This window comes from Macrobrachium rosenbergii, chromosome 37, assembly GCF_040412425.1.
Source record: "Macrobrachium rosenbergii isolate ZJJX-2024 chromosome 37, ASM4041242v1, whole genome shotgun sequence".
Classification (NCBI taxonomy): domain Eukaryota; kingdom Metazoa; phylum Arthropoda; class Malacostraca; order Decapoda; family Palaemonidae; genus Macrobrachium; species Macrobrachium rosenbergii.
Genome location: NC_089777.1, coordinates 21,244,037 through 21,259,036, shown reverse-complemented (window position 1 = coordinate 21,259,036; position 15,000 = coordinate 21,244,037). Strand labels below are relative to the sequence as shown.

The following is a 15,000-nucleotide window of genomic DNA, read 5'->3' as shown; positions in this document are numbered from 1 at the left end:
ATTATTACGACCATTTCACCATTTAGTTTTCTGAAAAGAAAACTATTGTGCTGGCTTTGTCTGTCCGTCCGCACTTTTTTCTGTCCGTTCTTTTTCTGTCCGCCCTCAGACCTTAAAAACTACTGAGGTTAGAGGGCTGCAAATTGGTATGTTAACCATCCACCCTCCAATCATCAAACATACCAAATTGTAGCCCTCTAGCCTCAGTAGTTTTTATTTTATTGTTAGCCATAATCGTGCGTCTAGCAACGATATAGGATATGCCACCTCCGGGCCGTGGTTAAAGTTTCACGGGCCACGGCTCATACAGCATTATGCTGAGACCACCGAAAGATAGATCTGTTTTCGATGGCCTTGATTACACGCTGTAACAGCTGTACAGAAAACTCGATTGCGCCGAAGAAACTTCGTCTCATTTTTACTTGTTTTATAATGAATACCAAATTCTTAGCTGAACGAGCCAAGCGAATACCGAGTGGAAGATATTAAGAAAACTCAGCCAGTTGTATATTAAACGAACTTGATCTTGATTTAAAATAAAAATTCGAGTTTTTTTCAGTTTCGTTGGCAGGAAGAAATCATGCATTTTCTGACAGCAAGTTCATTTATTAATTTTTTTCTTGTAAATCGGTGTGATTATTATTATTATTATTATTATTATTATTATTATTATTATTATTATTATTATTATTATTATTATTATTATTATATTGCATATATACATTCATATATGTGTATATATGTAGATATATATGTGAGTGTCTGTTTTATATATATTTATTAGTTTGTATAATAATAATAATAATAATAATAATAATAATAATAATAATAATAATAATAATAGTCTCCTTTGCAAAAATGGATATTTTCCATTCTTCAAGAACTCTCTCTCTCTCTCTCTCTCTCTCTCTCTCTCTCTCTCTCTCTCTCTCTCTCTCTCTCTCTCTCTCTCTCTCTTGCAACGACCTAGCTTGATTAAGTGAGGCCTCTCCCTTGCCACATCCACCTCCCCTCCCCTCCACTCCCCTCCCCACCCCTACCCCTACCCCTCCCCACTCTTCAAAGAATTAAAGTTATTATTATTTAATCCGTCTCCTTCCGTGCCAGCTCCTCCTCCCTCCCGCCCCCCACCCCTGCCCCTTCTGTAAACTTTCGCTAAGCGCATCAGAAAAGTTTAGGAGGAGCAGAAGTCTAAGCAGAAGTAGCTACACTTTTGGCCGAAAGTCTCAAAGTTTAGGAAACTTATTAAAACGTAATTTCCATTCTGGAAAACCGCACGGAACCTAGGGGGGGGGGATACTCGTACGGTACGTGGTATTTTTCGGAGGTCTGGGTGGGGTGGGGAGGGAGAGGGGAAGGTTTGTTGGCGCATGCGCGTTCCAGTCGCTGTGGTTGGGGTGTTGTGGCATTGCTTAATGATGTATTTCTTTATTTATTTAGTTTTTATTTTATTATTTTTATTATACATGTTTTATTATACTAGTAAATGTTAATATATATATATATATATATATATATATATATATATATATATATATATATATATATATATATATATATATATATATATATATATATCCTAAATCATCCTAAATGTTAAATCTGTCTCATACAGAAATCAAAACACTACATTTTGTGTGGCGCTGGGTTGGGGTGGGCTGTTGCAAAGGTTATTAGCGTTTTCCAATTTGAGTTCTGTTAATTTGTTTCGTTAATGTTTTCGCAGTAATTGTCAGGCAAATAGAAAATATGTAACACAGGCGCGATATATACTTTTTCTGTGGTTGCTGACTCTCTCTCTCTCTCTCTCTCTCTCTCTCTCTCTCTCTCTCTCTCTCTCTCTCTCTCTCTCTCTCTCATTTATCTTGATAAGGTTTAGGTTGCATTCCGTTCCCCTGTCTGTCTCTCTGAGGTCTCAGGATGAAATACTTTTAAAATATCTCTCTCTCTCTCTCTCTCTCTCTCTTAATTGTTTATATGCTCTAGGTTCCATCCTGTTCTGTCTTTCTAAGTCTCCTCGATGAAATACTTTAATAATTCTCTCTCTCTCTCTCTCTCTCTCTCTCTCTCTCTCTCTCTCTCTCTCTCTCTCTCTCTCTCTCTCTCTCTCTCTCATTCACACACACACAATTATTAATATGCTCAAGGTTGCATTCTGTTCTCCAATTCTCTCCTCTCTCTTGATCTCTCTCTCTCTCTCTCTCTCTCTCTCTCTCTCTCTCTCTCTCTCTCTCTCTCTCGTTTTTCGTTTGATTTAAGTTGCATTCTGTTTCTCTATTTGCCTCTTAGAGGCTTCTCGATGAAATACTTTATATAAATCTCTCTCTCTCTCTCTCTCTCTCTCTCTCTCTCTCTCTCTCTCTCTCTCTCTCTCTCTCTCTCTCTCTCTCTCTCTCTGAGCTTTTATGACCTCATGCCCAGACATATGAGATTGCATATTCCGAAAGGCGGCAGATATTCGACTTAGTCTTCATAAGCTTCGTAAGGATCGCCGTTCGAAGGGTCATGTTTGTAGGTTACGACCTAAAGTTATCCGATATGTAGAGAGAGAGAGAGAGAGAGAGAGAGAGAGAGAGAGAGAGAGAGAGAGAGAGCTATATAAGGAATTTCATCAAGGAGTCCTCACACAGGCAGGCTGGTATACAGACAGACTGCAAAATAAATCGTATCAAGAAATGAGAGAGAGAGAGAGAGAGAGAGAGAGAGAGAGAGAGAGAGAGAGAGAGAGAGAGAGAGAGAGAGAGAGAGAATAAAAGAAAACGAGAGAAATTGTATGTAACAAAAACTGACTGTCGAAAATAAACTGAAATACAAATATGAGAAATAAGGAACAATACAATATATATATATATATATATATATATATATATATATATATATATATATATATATATATATATATATATATAGAGAGAGAGAGAGAGAGAGAGAGAGAGAGAGAGAGAGAGAGAGAGAGAGTAAACTAAGGAGCGATAGAGAGAGAGAGAGAGAGAGAGAGAATGTGTATGTGTGTGTGTGTTTGTGTGTTTTAAACCAACAAACAAACGAACAGATGGTAAAAGGTCTGCCTGATGAATGAATGACTTTTTCGTCTAAATAAAAAAAAATGAAAATAATAAGTATACTCTAAGTAGTATGATTGGTTTTTTTGTTTGTCCTTAGACAAACAAAACTAACTAACAAGGTCGTAAAAGTCTGCTTGGAGACCGAATGAATTTTTTCTTCAACTAAGTAAACAAAGCAAGTTAGAGATTGTAAAAGGGATACTTGAAAAGTGAAGGCCTTTTTGTGCGTATGCTTCACTTTGTTTTTTAAAGTATGAATTTGTTTAGTTAATTTGATGTCAGTAGGTGATGTCACTTTTTTTTTTTAAATATGAATTTATTTAGTTAATATGATGTTAATAGGGAATGTCATTTTTTTGGGTAAATACAAATTTATTTAGTTAATTTAATGTCAGTAGGGGATGTCACTTAGTTTTTTCTTTGGTAAATATGAATTTATACAGTTAATTTGATGTCGATAGGGGATGTCACTTTTTTTTTTGGTAAATACGAATTTATTTAGTTAATTTGATGTCAACAGGGGATGTAATTTTGTTTGTATTTACCAAAATCAGCTTAGAAAAAAAAAATAAATATTGAATATCCGTTTGAATCTATTATAAACTCACAAGGTCTCATTAGAGTTTCATCAAAACCGGTCTAATAGTTTTTTAATTATTGGAACAGAAAAACAAATACACAAGTTAAATTATCAACATGCGTCCAGTGATGTTTGTTTAAGCTAAAAAGAAAGGGAATTATAATTATGTGATTAACTTCCCTTAAATAATGAGTGAAGTAAAAAGGAATTTATGTTAGTAACTTCCTTTTAACTATGAACTGAGTAAAAGAAAAAGATTTACAATTATGTTATTAACTTCCCTTTAACAATGAATTGAGTAAAAAGAAAGGGATTTACAATTATGTTATTAACTTCTCTTTAACTATGAACTGAGTAAAAAGAAAGGGGTTTACAATTATGGTATTAACTTCCCGTTAACAATGAATTGAATAAAAAGAAAGGGATTTACAATAATGTTATTAACTTCCCTTTAATAATGAATTGAGTAACAAGAAAGGGACTTACAATGATGTTATTAACTTCCCTTTAACAATGAATTGAGTAAAAAGAAAGGGATTTACAATGATGTTGTTAACTTCCCTTTAACAATGAACTGTAAAAGAAAGGGATTTACAGTTATGGTATTAACTTCCCGTTAACAATGAATTGAGTAAAAAGAAAAGGATTTACAATAATGTTATTAACTTATCTTTAACAATGAACTGAGTAACAAGAAAGGGACTTACAATGATGTTATTAAGTTCCCTTTAACAATGAATTGAGTAAAAAGAAAGGCTTTATAATGATGTTATTAACTTTTTAACAATGAATTGAGTAAAAAGAAAGGGACTTACAATGATGTTATTAACTTCCCTTTAACAATGAACTGAGTAAAAAGAAAGGGACTTACAATGATGTTATTAACTTCCCTTTAACAATGAATGAGTAAAAAGAAAGGGATTTACAATGATGTTATTAACTTCCCTTTAACAATGAACTGAGTAAAAAGGAAGGGATTTACAATTGTGTTATTAACTCCCCTTTAACAATGAATTGAGTAAAAAGAAAAGGATTTACAATTATGTTATTAACTTCCCTTTAACAATGAATGAAGTAGTAATCCATTACCTTTTTAACCCCTACAGGTCACCTCTACCGGCAAGGCGGGCGGCGCAGGCGTGCGGGCGGGGTGCGCAGTGAAAGCCATCAATGGCACGCCCACGAGTAAGCTCTCCCTCTCCCACGCCCACGCCCTGACCAAACAGGGATCGACGCTCACCCTTGAAATTGACGAGTAAGTAAACCTTAATGGTGTTTTTCCTCGTCGCCGAGTGCTGCCTTCTCTCTCTCTCTCTCTCTCTCTCTCTCTCTCTCTCTCTCTCTCTCTCTCTCTCTCTCTCTCTATTTATTTCATTGTACCTTCTTTAAAATCATTCTTTTTTTTATTCAGTACAACAATTTTAACGAGTCATTTTCTTCATTTATAACTTGTACTTCAGTTCCTAGAGATATTTTTTATTTTTATACTTTATTTCTCAGAGATATTTTTCATTCTTTTACTTTAGTTCCCGGAGACTTTTTTTCATTCTTGTACTTAAGTTCCCAGAGATTTTTTCATTCTTATACTTTTCTGTTTCCAGAGATTTTTTCAATTTATATTTTCTATTAAGCACTGAAACAACGGGATTTTATTCGTATATTATATATAACCATTTTTGACTTTATTACGGCACGTTCATCGAAAGTTTATTTTATATCTTTTTTATACATAAAACTTTTCCCGAAGAGTATGCCGTTCCTCAGTATTTTATATTACACATTTTGGAGGGCATATTTTGTTTTTTCTCTGAAACCAGCCTTGATAGGCGACGTATTTTCAGTGTTTTATACTTCAGGGCTTATTTTATACTTCATTGCCTTTTATAGCCTTTTAAACAACTAAAATATTCTCTGCTTCATTCGGAAATGTTCATGTTTTATACCACCGCTTCGAGAGAGAGAGAGAGAGAATCTTGGGCTGCTGTCTTTTATAAAATAATCACCTTTACGGTTTTATAAAATTGCATTTTATAAAATACTCTATAAAATACTTTTTTACGGTTTTATAAAATTACATTTTATAAAATACTGTTTATAAAATACTTTTTACGGTTTTATAAAAGTGTTTTATAAAATACTGTTTTTATAAAGTACTTTTTATGCTTTTATAAACTCTCTGCGCTTTTATTATAGATTATTTTTATAAAATACTCTTTGCAGTTTTCTAAAGGAGTATTTTATAAAATTCTCTTTTTTAAATATTCTTGACGGTTTTATAAAAGAATATTTTATAAAATATATAAAATAGTCTTTACGGTTTTATAAAAGAGTATTATATGAAATACTCTTCACAAAATATTCCTTACGCTTTTATAAAAGAGTATTTTGTAAAATACTGTTTACAGTTTCATAAAAGACTATTTTATAAAATACTCTTGACAGTTACCAATGCCTTCTCTTGCTTGTTTGTCACTTGGCTGTCAACCTCCGCAGATTTTCTTGTCATATTTTCGTTGAACTTTGAAATGATATTTTATATCGTATTTTATATCATTTCCTTCTTGTTATTTTTTTTAACTGGTCATTCTCTCGTTCCCTGTCACATTAAAGAAAACATTACTTTAACTCACAGATTTTTTTGTCATATTTTATTGAACGATGGAATAATATTTTATATCATATTTTATATCATTTCTAGTTATTTTTTTTAACTGGTAATTTTCTCGTTGCCTGTCATATTAAAAAAAATACCTTAACTCACAGAATTTTTTTGGGTCATATTTTAATTGAACGATGGAATAATATTTTATATCGTATTTTATATCATTACGTTATTCGTATTATTTTTAATAGGTCCTTCTCTCGTTGCCTGTCATATTGCAGAAAACATAGCCTTAACTCACAGATTTTTTTGTCATATTTTATATCTTTACATTATTCTTCTTATTTTTAATGGATTCTTCTCTCTTTCACCTGTCATTAAGAAAAAAATTGTACCTAAACTCAAAACAGATCTTATAAAGGACAGAATCATGTAGCAACGGATCACATTGAGGCACGATAACCACTCGAGTATTTGCGTGAGTCTCATGTTTTGCGAAACTTTCAACTGTTCGTACTGGATTCTCGTGAGAAGAGCAGTGGGTCACAATAAGGCGGTCGTGAGAGAGTGATGGTATTAAATTCGTGTGTATATTTAGGTCTTTGAATGAATGGTGCTGAATTATTTGTGAGTATTGATGGATAATTATGAAAATATTAAAAGGAAAATATGAAGTATACCATTTTCTTGAAAATAATCGCAGAATACTTTCTCTGGGAAATGTTATTAAACCAGAAGGAAAATACTGTATATATATATATATATATATATATATATATATATATATATATATATATATATATATATATATATATATATATACAAATAAAATTTATGATCTACTTGTATACAAATAAATTATTTATATATATATATATATATATATATATATATATATATATATATATATATATATATATATATATATATATATATATATATATATATAGAGAGAGAGAGAGAGAGAGAGAGAGAGAGAGAGAGAGAGAGAGAGAGAGAGCACAGCCGAGCAGATGTTAATGATGTAAACAAGGAGTGATTATGAGCCTTGGCGTTTTAAGGCTACAAGAAGCGACTACTTGTCGGCGCCATGTGTGGCGTGAAGGGACCTAATGGAGGGAATGCCTAAATGGCTGGAGAATGACAGAAGAACATCATTCTGGTGGAGGAAGAAGAAGAAGAAGAGGAGGAAGAAGAAGAAGGAGAAGAAGAAGAAGCGGAGGAAGGAGAAGAAGAATGCTGTGTTTTGGAAAGGATTTTGACTGTTTTTTTATAAATATATATATATATATATATATATATATATATATATATATATATATATATATATATATATATATATATATATATATATATATATATATAGAGAGAGAGAGAGAGAGAGAGAGAGAGAGAGAGAGAGAGAGAGAGAGAGAGAGTATGAAATGGACAATAATGGTAAATACTCATGCCAAAGTTATGCAGTATCTTTTCACATTTTTTGTGCGTGTGTTTGTGAAAGAGAGAGAGAGAGAGAGAGAGAGAGAGAGAGAGAGACATTTAAGGTAAACAGAGAGAGAGAATAGAGAAGAGAGAGAGAACATGAAATAGACATTTAAGGTAAACAGTCTTGCCAAAGTTATTATATATATATATATATATATATATATATATATATATATATATATATATATATATATATATATATATATATATATATATATATAGAGAGAGAGAGAGAGAGAGAGAGAGAGAGAGAGAGAGAGAGAGAGAGAGAGAGAAAGTAATTCCCTTTAATAGTAAACAGTCTTTCCATCATTTGTGTGTGTCTGTGTCTGTATTTGCAAAAGAGAGAGAGAGAGAGAGAGAGAGAGAGAGAGAGAGAGATATATTACCGACCCAGCAGGTGTGTTGGTAGAGATGAAATGTCAAAATAGACCATTATAAATAAATGCAAAGTACCATTAAAACAATAAGACAAAAAGAACAGATGCCCAGTCTTGAGAATATACGAAAGCCCACTTTCCCCAACACCTCTTCTTGATCTATTCTTGATTTTATTCAGCAGACCCTTCCCGCGAATATTGGAGTGTATATTTATAGCTTACCACAAATAACCTCCAATGGAAATTCAATCGTGGCGAGGTTCCTGCGTCCCAGGTAATTGCATATGTCAAGCAAGTCGACTCCTCTTCGTGGAATTGGGTCATAGAGATAATATTATTCGTTTTGCTTTTCCGTCTGCTGCTAATAATAATAATAACAATATCCCGGAGGTGGGGCCCTGGCGTGGTGTTCCCCCGTAGGGGGTTAGTGCCGTCGGCGCACCTCGTGCTGGACACTGTAGGCATTGCTTGAGGTTCTTTCCAGCGTGCTTTCGGCCCCCTAGCTGCAACCCCTTTCGTTCCTTTTACTGTACCTCCTTTCATATTCTCTTTCGCCCGTCTTACTTTCCGCCCTCTCCTGACAGCATATTCATCCTGCTACACCTTTCAGACCTTTTACTTTCAATTTCCGTTTCGGCGCTGAATGACCTCATTGGTCCCAGTTCTTGGCCTTTGGCCTAAATTCTGTATTCAATCAATTCAGTTCAGTCTTGGCATGTTGTTTAACTTATGCATCGCAGGCTAGGTTAGGATTTGATTGATTGATTGATTGATTGGCTGGCTGGCTGGCTCAACTGGCGTTGCAGCTTGTAAAGGTCATGAACGCAGCGTGTCGTGTTTTATGGTCGAAAGTTTTAATGCCGGCTGAAACTTACTTACTTTATATGACCCTCGTTCTGGGATTCTTCATGTTAGGATTTGATTGACTGGCTAGTCAATTCAACTGGCGTCGCAGCGTGTAAAGGTCATGTTTATGCTCTGAAGATTAATTCCAACTGAAACTTACTTTGTATACTGATCCTTGTTCTGTGATTCCGTAGGGTTAGTGTCATCAGTGCACCTCGTGGGGTGCACTGTAGGCATCACTAAAGGTTCTTTGCAGAGTCCCTTCGGCCCCTAGCTGCCACTCCTTTCGTTCCTTTTACTGTACCTCCATTCATATTCTCTCTCTTCCGTCTTGCTATCCACCCTCTCCTATCAGTTATTTCAAAGTGCAACTGCGAGGTTTTCCTCCTGTTACACCTTTCAAACCTACCTACTCTGTTTCCTTTCCAGCGCTGAATGACCTCATAAGTCCCAGTGCTTGGCCTTTGGCCTAAGCTCTATATTTCATTCCATTTTTGTTCTGTGAATTTTCGTTATGGGAGTCAACGAAGAACTGATTGATTGTAAGTTATTTGGCGTCGCGGGTACAAAGGTGACATCAGTTGAAAGACAACGAAGGAAAAAGAATATACAATAAAGTTCAGTAAAGTTTAATACTTAATGCAACTTTGTTTGTATGTTGACCCTGTGAATTTTCGCTACGTGGAAGCCAGCGAGGCATTGATCGATCGTAAGTTCTTTGGCGTCACAGGCACCATGGTCACAGAGGCTGAAAGACGAAGAGGGTAATAGAATGTACAGCAAACGAGAAATGAAATTCCAGGACAACTTTTAGTTTGAAAAAGCCGTTTCTACATTGTTGCTTCATTACACCTTCTTCTTCTTCTTCTTCTTCTTCTTCTTCTTCTTCTTCTTGTGGTGTCAGCTATCCGTCAGCATGGAGCAATAATCTCGAAATAATGGAGATAAGAACAAAAGAGTGACACCAAATATTGCGAAAACAGAAAGTCAAAAAGCGAAGATTCAGATGAAGGTTGGGAAGACCCAGCCTTCGAGAATATTAGATAAATTTCATCTCGGCGAAAAGGGGAAAAAAAAAAATGTGTTCCGTAGGTTGGCTAGAAGAAATAAATTGCAGTCAAGGAGAGAAAGGAAAATGGAATTTGTGTTGAGAGGTAACGTACGATCTGAAATGGAAAAGGTGGGGGCGGGGGCCGGGGAGAGTGGGTTAAAAATATGTGACCCTATATTTCGTATAGAAGAGAATCGTGGAATTTTAAGGTGACTAGTTTGATCCCTGGTTTTTTTTTTTTTTTTTTTTTTTTCGTCAGGATTGTGCGTTGTCGCAGAAAAAGGGGGTGGAAGGGCGGGGGTTGGAGAGGGGGTAAAGCAAAAATGGAAAATAGATTGTAAAGGCCAGATTTGGAGGAGGAAATTTTCAACATGAGAGGGCGAGACAACCGGTTTTGGTTGGAGCAAAAGAGTAAGTTTTTCCCTGATCAAATCATGAGTAATGGATTGCGCAGATGTTTTTCCAGTTTAAATCTTGAGTAATGGATGGTGCAATGTACAGCATATATTTCAAGTCAAACGCTTTCCCCTTTGGAAGACTCAAACGCTTTTGAATAATTGAAAACACGTGAAAGCTCTTGGGGATTCTGAAGTAAATTTTGTCTTCCGTTCGTAAAGTTATCTGTCCGAGGTGGAATCCAGCTTTGAACTTTAGTGTAATTGTTTATGACTGAAGTTAGAATTTCATTTTGCATTAATCTGTCAAAGTTAATTTATTGTTCATAGAGGTGTTTAGTGCGTGACAGTTGCAGCTTTTGATACGATTTAGTGAACCGGTGTTACAAGAATTAAGGTCATCAACGCCAGTCGCTGTGTTTACTCTGAGAAAATACTGGATTCTTCAAACAGGGTTAAGGTCGTCCTTTAAGTAAAAATGATAATTTTTTTTCCTTCCATACTCTCTCTCTCTCTCTCTCTCTCTCTCTCTCTCTCTCTCTCTCTCTCTCTCTCTCTCTCTCTCTCTCGACCCAGAAACGGTTTTTTGCTTAAAGAAGGCGCCGTGGGTGGAAGAATAGACAAGTGAGATAAACCCTAATGCACTTTGGCGACTTCGGATTTAAAAAAAGAATAAAAAATAATAAAAAAATAAAAATAAAATTCCGCCCCCTATCGGGTCACGCGGGGTCGAGAACGTGACCCCAGATATGAAATTCGGTTTCCTGGATCCCTTTCCCTATCGCACCCTTGGTAGGGGGAGGGAGGAGGATTCCGACCCCTTACTAAACTCCCCCCCTCTTCCAGGAGAGCTCCCTGGAATCTTGATCCTGGAATGTGGAAATGTTTATGTTTGGAATGATGTGGTGGTCCAGCCCCCGTTTTCGTTAAAATGCAAAGGCTGATGGGTAGCGACTTAATCCCGGAGAAAGAGAGAGAGAGAGAGAGAGAGAGAGAGAGAGAGAGAGAGAGAGAGAGAGAGAGAGAAATCCGCCTCTTAGAGGCTGGAAGATTTTACATCATGGAAGATTATCACAGAAGAGAATGCATTCTGTATTACGTTGTGAAGTCAGTAATGAATATTTTCTTATTACTTTCCACATAGTCTTTTGAACACTCTGGAATTGAACACTGTACCCGAGTGTTAAATTAATATAGTCAGTAAATAGTACATGCACAATCAAGTAGAGTAGGTTTTTCATAATTTCAAATTCTGATCTTTCTATGCCACCCTCTACAGTGCTTCATGTTTATATTGTCTCAATATATATTTCAGGTATTCTTAAATATCTTGGGACAAAAATCCTTTTATTTTTTTTCATGTGCCATATTTTATCGTTAATTTTCACGTTATTACGATGAAAAGACATTGCCATTTTGCTTCAGAATGTTCGACTTGTTATGAATTTTCATTGCTTCATAGATCAAGATTTTCCTATTTGAATATTGTCTGTAGTTTAGTTTGAATATGGGTTGATGCCTTAGTCAGGGTCCACAAGTCTTATGTTTAATTTTTAGATATTTTTAATAAGTTATTTGTCAAGTGTTACTGATAACTCTTTCACTAAAGAAAAACAGTTTTATTGATTTATAACTTGTTGTGTTCCTGTATTTATGTCATGCAAATACGCATAACTGTTCTAGTTTAGATGCACAGAAAATTTTATATATTTACTTTAATTTGTATTAACTTGTTTAAATATTCTTGAATTCTGACATCGAGATGAAAAATACAAACTTATTATTTTCTATTATCATTTAATTTTTTTATTATTATTTATACTCTCTTATCATTTATTATTTTCTCCTATTATTCACTCATGCGTTACGTCTCTCACAAATAAATAAAATCAAGAGCACAATGGTTTCTAAAAATCCTTCGCTGTTCTCGTTACTACAGAAAATTGGAGATATAAATAAGGAAAAAACTTACGTCATCGGTCGTAGCGAGATATTTTATGAGTCGTAAATGCTCTCTCTCTCTCTCTCTCTCTCTCTCTCTCTCTCTCTCTCTCTCTCTCTCTCTCTCTCTCTCTCTCTCTCTCTCTCTCTTGACAGTTTGAATCTTTTCGCGATTCTTAAATCCCTCCCTAGTAAAATTATCTCTCTCTCTCTCTCTCTCTCTCTCTCTCTCTCTCTCTCTCTCTCTCTCTCTCTCTCTCTCTCTCTCTCTCTCTATTGCAAATGTGATTCTTTTGAAGATTCATTGACATCAGAATCCCATAGTAAAACATACACTCTTTTCTCTGCCTCTCTCTCTCAATTTCTTCTCTCTCTCTCTCAGGATCTCTCTCTCTCTCTCTCTGATTCTTTTTAACATTGACATCTGAATCCTTTTTAGTAAAACACAGCTGGTCTCTCTCTCTCTCTCTCTCTCTCTCTCTCTCTCTCTCTTATGCAGACATTACAAGGAGGAGGTGAAGACGTCATTTGGAGGCGGAACTTATTTATTTATATATTTTTTTTGCCAGTCACTGCAATTTTTTCTCTCCCTTCAGGATGGAGCCAGTGATGTGTTTAACATTTGCATTGTCGCACCAGCAGCTGGTTGTCCATCTCTGTCTGTCTATCTGTCTATCTGTCTATCTATTTTTCTGTCTATCTTCCTATCTGTCTATCTGTCTGTCTGTCTTTTTATCCTTCTGTCTGTCTTTCTATCTGTCCATCGATCTATCTATCTATCTATCTGTCTATCTATATCGTTTATTTAGCATTTGCAGCGTCAAATCAACTGCTGTATGCTCACTTATCTGTCTATATTCCTATATCTCTCTTTCCATCTCTTTATTTAGCGTTCTGCCCCCAAGGTGTCTCCTTTCTCTGTTAATTTATAATTCTTCTCTCTCTCTCTCTCTCTCTCTCTCTCTCTCTCTCTCTCCTCTCTCTCTCTCTCTCCTCCTCCTCCTCCTCCTCCTCCTCCTCCTCCTCCTCCTCCTCCTCCTCAGAATCGATCGATACAACACGACAGATCAGTTTCAAGAGTGATTATATTTAAAAATCAGTATTTTTAATTTTGAATTAAAATACAAGAAATAGTTCCTATCGCATCATGGAAATGACAAAATTAATAAATTTGCAACCTTTGAATATCTTTGCTTTAACGTTAAAAAAAAAACTAATACAAAAACATAAAACACAGAAAGCGCATACGTCCACCAACTCAAAAACGAAAAACAAAAAAAAAAAAAAAATATACCACCGTTTCCGCGTCTGCCTGAAGAACCACATCAAAATCTGTTCATCATTTATTTCACTGTAAACTGTCAATAAGTTTTCGGGATATTTTTTGCAGACTGACTAACAAACAAACAAACGGACTGGCAAACATACAAATATGCTGACCCGTTGGGACAGTAACCCCCTTCCATCATCAGTGATTGAAGTATCTGTAATTCGGGTCACTGACTGTGAGGACAGTCGCTGGTAAAGGCAAAGAAACGATAATCATTTTATGTTTGTTAAATTTTATGTGAATTAATAGGAATTCTAATATTGCCTGAAAGTAAATAACCTCTGTTGCTTCATTTTCAGTCTTGATAGCGCAGCTGTTATTTACTTAATTTTCAGTCTTGATATCACAACTATTGTTTACTTAATTTTCAGTCTTGATAGCACAACTATTGTATACTTAATTTTCAGTCTTGATAGCACAACTGTTATTTACTTAATTTTCAGTCTTGATAGCACAACTATTGTTTACTTAATTTTCAGTCTTGATAGCACAACTATCGTATACTTAATTTTCAGTCTTGATAGCACAACTATTATTTCATTCATTTTCAGTCTTCATAGCACAGCTATTATTTACTTCATTATCAGTCTTGATAGCACAACTGTTATTTACTTCATTATCAGTCTTGATAGCACAACTGTTATTTACTTAATTTTCAGTCTTGATAGCACAACTATTGTTTACTTAATTTTCAGTCTTGATAGCACAACTATTATTTCATTCATTTTCAGTCTTGATAGCACAGCTATTATTCACTTCATTTTCAGTTTTGATAGCAGAGCTGTTATTTCATTCATTTCAGTCTTGATAGCACAGCTATTATTTACTTCATTATCAGTCTTGATAGCAGAACTGTTATTTACTTGATTTTCAGTCTTGATAGCACAACTATTATTTACTTCTTTGTCAGTCTTGATATCACAACTGTTATTTACTTCATTTTCAGTCTTGATAGCACAGCTGTTATTTACTTCATTGTCAGTCTTGATAGCACAGCTATTATTTCATTCATTTTCAGTCTTGATAGCGCAACTAATATTCACTTCATTTTCAGTCTTGATAGCACAACTATTATTCACTTCATTTTCAGTCTTGATAGCAAATCTATTATTTACTTCATTTTCAGTCTTGATAGCAAAACTATTATTTACTTCATTTTCAGTCTTGATAGCACAGCTATTATTCACTTCATTTTCAGTCTTGATAGCACAACTATTATTTACTTCATTGTCAGTCTTGATAGCACAACTATCATTTACTTCATTTTCACTCTTCAAATTAAAAACATTATGAGGTACTTGTCATTTAATTTTACCAAGAGAAAT

General features: G+C 34.8%; 1 protein-coding gene across 9 annotated transcripts in view; it reads left to right on the top strand.

Moving 5' to 3' along the window:
• LOC136825405 (uncharacterized) overlaps window positions 1–15,000 on the top strand; it is a 979,501-nt gene that overhangs the window by 353,546 nt on the left and 610,955 nt on the right. For all 9 annotated transcript variants that reach the window (XM_067081764.1, XM_067081763.1, XM_067081760.1 and 6 more), the window contains one exon: window positions 4,752–4,900. In XM_067081764.1, coding sequence (XP_066937865.1) covers window positions 4,752–4,900 — 149 coding nt within the window. The remainder of the gene's footprint in view (window positions 1–4,751; window positions 4,901–15,000) is intronic.